A 9,393-nucleotide genomic window follows, 5' to 3' on the forward strand; every position below is an offset into this window, starting at 1 on the left:
CCACATGGTGGCTCACAACCATCTGTAATGAGGTCTGGTGCCCTCTTCTGGCCTGCAGGCATACTTGGAAGGAATGTTGTATACATAATAAATAAATATTTAAAAAAAATAAAAGCATTTAGCTGGGGGCTTGCTTAGGGTTTCAGAGGGCATGGTCCATTTTCATCATGGTGGAAAGCGTGGCTGCAGACTGGCAGCCACAGGCCTGATCACAAGCAGGGAGAGAGACTGAGGCTGGCATGGGCTTTTGAAACCTCAAAGCTGATTCCCAGTTACATATTTCCTCCAGGAAGGACACACCTAATCCTTTCCAAAAATCCTTCATCAGCTGGGGACTAAGTATGCAAACACATGAAGCGATGGGGCTGTTCCCATTCCAACCACCAAGCTTCATTCTGTCAGCATTTTATTTCACTCTGTAGCCCTGGCTGGCCTTGAACTCACTCTGTAGACCAGGCTGGCCTTGAACTCACAGAGATCCGCCTGCCTCTGCCTGCCAAGTGCTGGGATTAAAGGTGCACACCACCATCATCACATTTTCTAAACTTATTTTACTACACAGGACTACCCCTTCTTTCCTCTTAACCACATCATTACTCATTTCTTCCCATAGACCATGTTTGGAGAAGATACTCCCGTGAGTTTAGGTTTTCCAGCATCAGAGTAGATAACGCCGGGCCTTCTGCCCTTCAGACTGCAATCCGCGTCCTTCTTTCCTGATCCTTGGTCTCCTCTTTCTTTCTCTTCTTCTAACATTCATTAGTGGGCTGGTTCCTGGTTTGACCGCCGGCATGACAAAAGATTAACCACAGGAAAACACAAGTGACAGTGTATTGGATGTGTGAGGCTTCATAAGTGGGCTAAAGCGGTGGCCTCTCAACAAGACACTGGATGAGAGCAGAGAAATGAAGAACAAAATGCATTGTGCAGGGGGGACCTGAAATTCAAGGGTAATTGAGTTACACAGGTCACAGGTTACTTCTTTTTTTTTTTTAATTTATTTTTTTTTCCATTCAAAAATTTACACTTGCTTCCCTCCTCCCATTCCTCTCCAGCTTCCCCACTCACCCTCCTTGTGTTCTTTAGGAAAATGCAGAGCAATCCCGAGTGAGCATCAACGACTGGGTAGCTAATAAGACTGAAGGCCGCATCAAAGACGTCATCCCCCAGGGAGCTATCAACGAGCTCACAGCCCTGGTGCTGGTTAACACCATTTACTTCAAGGTACTCCAGTTGGTCCTAGAGAGACCCCAGGGACTTCCCCTCACTATGAAGCTCACCCCCTTCCACATCTTGGGGCATGTGTAGTCAGATCCCTCCTGAGAAATAGTCCATGCATGAGCTAGGCAGCCATATAAATTTTTGAAGAGCCCAGCAGTCCAGGGGCTTAGTCATATCCCCAGGTTGGGGCAGAACAGGTGAACTATCCTTCAAGGCTAACAAGCTTTTGCACTTGTGTGGCAATTTCTGCCATGCAATTAATGTTTTTTTTTTCTTTTTTGTCTTCTTCCTTTTTTTAAAATTATGCATCTTTGACTGTCCTGGAAGTTGCTAAGTAGACCAGGCTGGCCTCCAGAGACCCACACGCCTTTGCTTCCTGAGTGCTGGAATTAAAGGCATGTGCTATCAAATTATGCTCAGTTAATGTATTTAAAATCTGAAACAAAATGATTTTACTGGTGGATTTCTCCACTGCCTAGAGCAATTTCTATTGCATACAGCTCCTTGGGGTTCAGAAGCCCTGAGTACTGGCCTCACTGCAGACTAAGAAGGGGCCTGTGATGTGGCCATGTATAAGAATTGTTTTCCCCAGAGTCCAGGGGTCTAACGACCACTCCAGTTTTACCACATTTGAGAGGAAGAGGGAAGGATAGTGGAAAAGACAGCATGGACATTCTGCAGAGCAGCTGGAATTGTGATGTGTTTTTTGTCCTTAGACATGCAATGTTGCTGCTTCTCCTTCCTCCCTGTGGCCCAGGGACTTAGCCAGTCACTGCTAGTATCAATCCCTTCTCCTCCAGAACAATAGTCTGCATTTCCACAACATGTTGTCACCCTACAGTTTATGTGACAACTTGCTATTTATTAGAACAATAGACTTCATTCCCACAGCGTGTTACCCTACAGTTTATGGGACAATTTGCTATTTATTAGTACTCTTGATCTTCCTGCCACTGCAAGTGAGACCTTGGGCCATTTATGCAGTATGATTTTTTTGTTGAAATCTTGACTTCTTGTTTGTAAGTATATGGTTTTGTTTTTGTTTTTTGAGACTGGATTTCTCTGTGTAACAGCCTTGGCTGTCCTGGAAACTCATTTTGTACACCAGGCTGGCTTCAAACTCAGAGATCCACCTGTTTTTGCCTCCTGAGCGCTAGGATTAAAGGCGTGTGCCATCACCACCCAGCCCAAGTATACAAATTCTTGTGAGTTACTGGGGAGATATTGGGGACTTTCCTATGGCCTGATTTCTGCATCTAAAAATGGTAACGAGGGCTGGAGAGATGGCTCAGCAGTTAAGAGCATTGCCTGCTCTTCCGAAGGTCCTGAGTTCAATTCCCAGCAACCACATGGTGGCTCACAACCATCTGTAATGAGGTCTGGTGCCCTCTTCTGGCTTTCAGGCATACATGCAGGCAGAATATTGTATACATAATAAATAAATAAATATTTAAAAAAAATAAAAATGGAAATGAGAATTCACCTACTTTACAGGATTATCAAAGGGACAAAGTAGGTGAGCACGTGAAATGCTTAGTGAGGTATTTGTACACCCTCAGAGTACACAGTTCACATTCTAAAGCCATCGGCTCTTTCTAATGCCTAACTTGCTGGTGAGAAGCCATCACTCAAAGTTAAATGACTTATCGCAAGGGCAAAGAGTCAGACAATGAGAAAGATGGGTGCCGGAAGTCAGGCAGGATTTCCAGACAGATTCCTGGGCTTGCTGTCTGAGTCTGCCCTCTAATTCATCAAGGATAGAGCACCGAGCTCTGGAGGCTGTCAGCAGAAACACAAGGCAGAATGTACTTGCAAACAGGGTTGTAGGCTAGTCTTGGATTTAGACTTTTTTGATAAAAAAAATACTAGCTTGGCAAGATGGCTCAGCTGATAAAGGTGCTTGTCACCACTCCTGGCAGCCTGAGTTCCAGCATGGAACCCACACGGTGGGAAAAAAGAACCAGTCCCTGCATGGTGATAAGTTGCCCTTTGATGGCCATATACGCACAGGGGCAAGGCCCTCCTCTCACACGTAAAAGTAATAATACTAGGGCTGGAGGAATGGCTCAGCGGTTAAGAGCACTGGCTGCTCTTCCAGAGGTCCTGAGTTCAATTCCCAGCAACCACATGGTGGCTCACAGCCATCTATGATGAGACCCAGTGCCCCCTTCTGGCCTGCAGGCACACATGGAAGGAATGCTGTACATATAATAAATAAGTAAATATTTTTTAAAAAAGTAATGATACTAATATTGCTGGAAATCTGAAAAACATAGAAATACATAGAAGTAACCGTGCCATTCACACATAAGTCTTAGCCTTTTAAGAGACATTTAGCTTTTCTAACAGCTGCATTTATCTGCTGATGCAATCAGACAATGATCATGTCCCATATCAGGATGTATTCAGATAGGATATTTTTGATCTTGCTTTATGATTCTCCAATCTGACGTCTTTCAGGGTCTGTGGAAGTCAAAGTTTAGCCCTGAGAACACAAGGAGGGAGATGTTCTACAAGGCTGATGAGCAGACATGCCCAGTGTCTATGATGTACCAGGAAGGCAAATTCAAATACCGGCGTGTGGCAGAAGGCACCCAGGTGCTGGAGCTGCCCTTCAAGGGCGATGATATCACCATGGTGCTCATCCTGCCCAAGCCTGAGAAGAGCCTGGCCAAGGTGGAGCAGGAACTCTCCCCAGAGCTGCTCCAGGAGTGGCTAGACGAGCTGACGGAGACCATGCTTGTGGTCCATATGCCCCGCTTCCGCACTGAGGATAGCTTCAGTCTAAAGGAGCAGCTGCAAGACATGGGCCTTGTGGATCTGTTCAACCCTGAGAAGTCCCAACTCCCAGGTTGGTAAAGGAGAAAACTACCTCCTCTCTACTTCAAGGTGAAGGCTTGACCACGTGTGGGAGAGAGAGTCAAGAGAAGCACAGAATAGAGTGTCAAGTCAGGATACCTGGATTCTGATCTGGGCTCTGTGATAAGCTGTGGCAATCCTTTGCCCTTCCCAGCCCCACTGTGAAAGGGGGGTGTTTCCAGGAGTCTAGCCAGTACTGTCATCCTATGATTTTGTATCTAATAGAGGAGAGGACATCTTTGGAATTCAAAGAGACAAACATTAAAAGTGAGGCATGCTGAGACATGCCTATAATTCCAGCACTTGGGAGGTAGGGCAGAAAGATAGTGATCCAGGCTAGCCTGGGGTATTTAAGAAGCCCTTGTCTCAAAAGCAAAATAAAAAAGAAGCTAGAGAGATGGCTTAGCAGTTAAGAGCACGGATCATTATTGCAGAAGACCCAGGATCAGTTTCCAGAATCCAAGGCAGACATCTTACAACTTCCTGTTACTCCAGCTCCAGGGGATCTGATTTCATAGGTGCCTACACACACACACACACACACACACACACACACACACACACACACACACACACAGAGAGAGAGAGAGAGAGAGAGAGAGAGAGAGAGAGAGAGAAAGAGATAAGAAAATAAATCTTGAATAAAATAAAAACGAGATGACAGTAAATTAAAGCTAAAAAATGGACCTTAAAATACTTTTCATGTTTTTTTTTGTTTTTGGTTGAGACAGGGTCTTAGGCAGCCCAGGTTGGCCTGGAAACCACTGTCAGCTAGGACTGACTTTCAACTGACTGTGCTGTTTCCACCCTGAGTGCTGGGATTATAGGTGCGTGCCACCATGTCTGGCAATATCTTTTGCTTATCTATACACTTATCTGTGTATGAGGATGCACAAGAGCCATGGGGTGTGTGTGTGTGTGTACAACTTTCAGGTGTTTAAAGACATGTGTATTCCAGGGATTAAATTCAGGTTGTCAGGGGCTGAAGAGATGGCTCAGAGGTTAAGAGAACTGGCTTCACTTCCAAAGGTCCTGAGTTCAGTTCCCAGCAACCACATGGTGGCTCACAACCATCTGTAATGAAATATGCTGCCCTCTTCTGGCCTGTAGGGACATATGCAGGCAGACCACTATATACTTAATAAATAAATAAATCTTTAAAAAAAAATTCAGGTTGTCAGGGTTGGGGGCAAAGTGCCCTTACCCAATGAACAATCTCATTGACCCCCTGATATCTCTGTCAAAAATAAGCCCAGAAGTGGGCATGGTGGCACACAACTATAATGTCAACACTCAAGGCTAAGGCAGGATGACAGTTTAAAGCCAGCCCGGGCTACCCAAAGAGACTCTATCTTAAAAAGGTATCAACCAGGTAATTGGATTTTATCTTTACTGAGTTCACCTTTAAACTAGCTGTGAAAGCCAAACCTCTCAAAAATGTTACCAGTCTGGGAAAACATTTTTATTTGATATAGTCAGGTTTTTCTTTAAGAACAGAGTCCCACCCTTCCACCTTCCCCAAGAAGCTGACATGAGATTAAATTCACAAGATCCAGGTCAAAGAAGTCCAACTACCTCCCTGTTTTTAAGAGGTATCCAGTGAGGGGGTGGAGGTTATGACTAGGGGAGTTCAGCATTCTACTTCTCAAACCACCCAGACGAATGTCTTCATTCAGACTGATCTCCTGTGTGACCTGGAGTCAAATCACACACCCCCTTTCCTGATCTTCCTTTCTAGGGATTGTTGCAGACGGCAGGAATGACCTGTATGTCTCTGATGCTTTCCACAAAGCGTTTCTTGAGGTGAGTTCACCTCCCTCCACCTTCTGCCTTTTCTGCTTTGCTATCAGTCTGCACAAGTGTCTGGAGTTTCCTGCTGCGCTCTTGGGCAGACACAGCAGGTCTGTTAGCAGCAGGAGAGAACGGGGAAGAGGCAAGTTTGCAATATTTCTTTAATCATGCACGCGGAGAAGCTTGAAGCCTTCTCCGTGAGGTCTGCCTGTGTACGACATTCAAGCTCCAGCTATTTGACCTCCTCTCCTGCCAGAGAAGCATATTTAGAGGGAAGCCCAAGGAAAAGGAGCCAGCACAGGTCACTGAGAGGGAATTCTGGGATGTTTCAGGAATATGGAAAGCATGGGGCAAAATACTAAAACCCAATCTGGACAGAATGGGGAGGGGCGTGTGTTTAAGTGAAGCGGGTGAAGAGCAATTGAACATAAGAAAGGGGTAACTAATGAGTGTGGCTCGCCTTAGTGTTCCCAGGTGTGTTCTAGGAGACTCTTGTGAGAGACAGCATTTCAGGAAACCTAGTTAGGCTGGCACATGCTGATCCTGAGAGATTCACTACACACAATAGTGTGCTGAGATCTGAGAAGTCTCAGTTTGGAAAATCGTGGAGTGTTGCTCAGCCTCTCTTCCCCCAACCGAGGCGAGCACAGAACTGTGTTAGGGTAAGTCGTACCAGCTTGTAGTTCTGATTCCCAGATACCGAAGTGTGGCTCCTTAGCATTAGGTGGAGATCTTTACCCTTGGAGACTGATGGGCGTGGGAGGAGTAAGAATCTGTTTCTTTACACAGATCTCAGGGGGTTTTCACATATGTTCAGGTTGGACACCGAGTGGTGTAGGCTGTTCATCCTGGGAGCAAAGACTGACTGTACCCATGTCAGGATGCCCACAATTGCCTATAGCTCTAATCTTCATCCAGCACATGCACTCAAATGCACATACCACCCTACCAAACACATATAAATCCAATTTAAAATCCTTGGAAACCCTTTGAAACTGAAGCAGAAAGAGTTGCAGTGCTGAACACCTGTAGTTTCACTTTAAGTACTAAGGGTGGACAACACAGGAAGATCATGTGTTTAAGGTCAGTTGGGCTGCAGAGTGATCCTTGACATCAAAACCCCCAACACAAAAGTGTCTGTAGGTCTCTGTACCTCTAGTCCACGAAGCTGGGTCTGCTGGCTAATCTGATGGTTCAGTTGCTGTAATTCTAACCGTAGTTGTTCTCTTTCAGCAGACAGAAGGGTTTTTCCATGACTGGTCACTTCTGCCATGGATATTTTTTCCCTTTGGTAAAAAAGAAATCAGTAAAATTTTGAAGTTATTTTGTGAAATCATTACTGATTAAAAAAATAAAATAGCCGGGCGGTGGTGGCGCACGCCTTTAATCCCAGCACTTGGGAGGCAGAGGCAGGTGGATCTCTGTGAGTTCGAGACCAGCCTGGTCTACAAGAGCTAGTTCCAGGACAGGAACCAAAACCACAGAGAAACCCTGTCTCGAAAAAAAAAAAAAAAAAAAAACAAAAACAAAACAAAACAAAAAAAAGACTGAGCAGAAGGAAACGGGCCAAGATTAGACAAAGTTTACAGGGCTTGAGTTTGCAAGGCTGCAATCAGAGAGAAAGGTTCAGAGTAAGTGCCAGAGAACTAATTGTAGGAGCCGAGCTCAGTGGGACCTGAGGGAAGTGGGAGCCGGCTGTATCTTATCTTCACACTACTTGGAAATTTAGTCCTAGCATGAACTTGGAATAGATGTGGAACAGCCAAAGGGAAGGGAAAGAAACATTAACCAGCCCCACAAAGCACAGAGATCACACATACTTAATGGTCCAGGAGAGGAGGCAAAGGCAGGAGGATTGCCACAAGTTCCAGGCCAGCCTGGTCTATAAAGAAAGCTGAAAGCCAGCAAGGGGGTATATAATAAGACTGTTTAAAAGAAACCAGAGTTGCCGGGCGGTGGTGGCGCACGCCTTTAATCCCAGCACTTGGGAGGCAGAGGCAGGCGGATCTCTGTGAGTTCGAGACCAGCCTGGTCTACAAGAGCTAGTTCCAGGACAGGCTCCAAAGCCACAGAGAAACCCTGTCTCAAAAAAACCAAAAAAAAAAAAGAAACCAGAGTAGGTGGCTAATACAGGAGGACCTGAATGACAGGCTAGCCTCAGCTACTAGAAAGCACAGCAAGATCCTATCCCAGAGAAGACAGTAACACATAATGTTATCAATGGTCAGATTTTTCTGAAGGCAGTCCGCCCTTCGGATGTGTCATTCAAACACATGCTCAGGTTATTACTCCAAGAAAAACATCTCATCCAACTGGAGGACTGTCTTTTCATAAGGCACAGCTTCTGTGTAGCTGTTTGGGGGTAGTTATACCTAGGATTTTTTTATACTTCAAGAGTGAATCTACTTCAATTATAGATGTCTGATCTTGCTCCTGAATTTCTATTAGCAGCTGGTTCAAAACAATGCCCTACGATAGCATTCCACCATGCTACCATACTGTGACTTCTAGTTCAGGAATCACACTTGCACAACTCTCGCAAGACTTTGGATGAGCCCAGTGCATTGCATCCACTGGATGTAAGAATGAGGAGGCTTCTGGAGGGAATCATTTGTGTCCAAGCATATTAGGGCTGAAGAGATGGCTCAGCGGTTACAGCTTTAACTTCCAGAGGTCCTGAGTTCAATTTCCGGCAGCCACATGGTGGCTCACAGCCATCTGTAGTGAGACCTGGTGCCCTCTTGAGGAAGGGACCTGGTCAATCATCCTCATCAGCTTAAGACCATGAACCCCAATATGGAGAAGTTCAACGGAACCGCCCCGTATGGGCTGCAGCTTTGCCAGGGCATACATTTCATTCATACTAGCTACTGGAAAACATTAGTGTGAGGAGCTGCAGGGTCTGTGTGTGTGGACTAGCTGTGTGGACTAGCAGGGTAGCTAATGCTTGTTTCCTGTGTGACCTGCAGGTGAATGAGGAAGGCAGCGAAGCAGCAGCGAGCACTGCAGTCGTGATTGCTGGCCGTTCGCTGAACCCAAGCAGGGTGACCTTCAAGGCCAACAGGCCCTTCCTGGTCCTTATCAGGGAAGTTGCTCTGAACACTATTCTGTTCATGGGGAGAGTGGCTAACCCTTGTGTGAGCGAAAACAGTCTTTGACCTTTTCCTTTTGCTGTTTGTGACTAGAAGTAAAAATAAATATGGCTGCCAACTCACAAGAATGGGCTTTTCCACTCAAAACGAAGACACGAGAGGAAGCACAGATTAAGATGCTGTTGGGGAATCTGGGAAAGTGACATTTCCAATTTTTCTCTACCCAGTAACAGTGTCTGGGTAAATAAAGGGGAAGAGGCCAGCCATGGTGGCACACACCTATATCCTAGCACTCTGGAAGACAGAAGCAGAAGGATCAACAGTTGAGGCTGGACTGCATAGGGAGAGACCCTGTCTCAAGATGAACTCCCTTTTCCCAAAAGTAGAACAGAAAACCATAAGAATAAAAGACGTAAATATGTTATTATTT

The 9,393-nt window shown here is 45.6% G+C and overlaps 1 protein-coding gene across 1 annotated transcript in view; it reads left to right on the top strand.

The window, feature by feature from the left end:
* Window positions 1–9,393, top strand: part of Serpinc1 (serpin family C member 1) — a 16,548-nt gene extending 7,155 nt beyond the window's left edge. Inside the window, exons 4-7 of the mRNA XM_005363945.2 lie at window positions 1,087–1,224; window positions 3,682–4,072; window positions 5,819–5,883; window positions 8,841–9,393. Of these exons, the coding sequence (XP_005364002.1) occupies window positions 1,087–1,224; window positions 3,682–4,072; window positions 5,819–5,883; window positions 8,841–9,029 (783 nt within the window). The 3' untranslated portion in view covers window positions 9,030–9,393. The remainder of the gene's footprint in view (window positions 1–1,086; window positions 1,225–3,681; window positions 4,073–5,818; window positions 5,884–8,840) is intronic.

Source organism: Microtus ochrogaster (genome assembly GCF_000317375.1).
Source record: "Microtus ochrogaster isolate Prairie Vole_2 chromosome 6 unlocalized genomic scaffold, MicOch1.0 chr6_random_2, whole genome shotgun sequence".
In the NCBI taxonomy this organism is placed as follows: Eukaryota; Metazoa; Chordata; class Mammalia; order Rodentia; family Cricetidae; genus Microtus; species Microtus ochrogaster.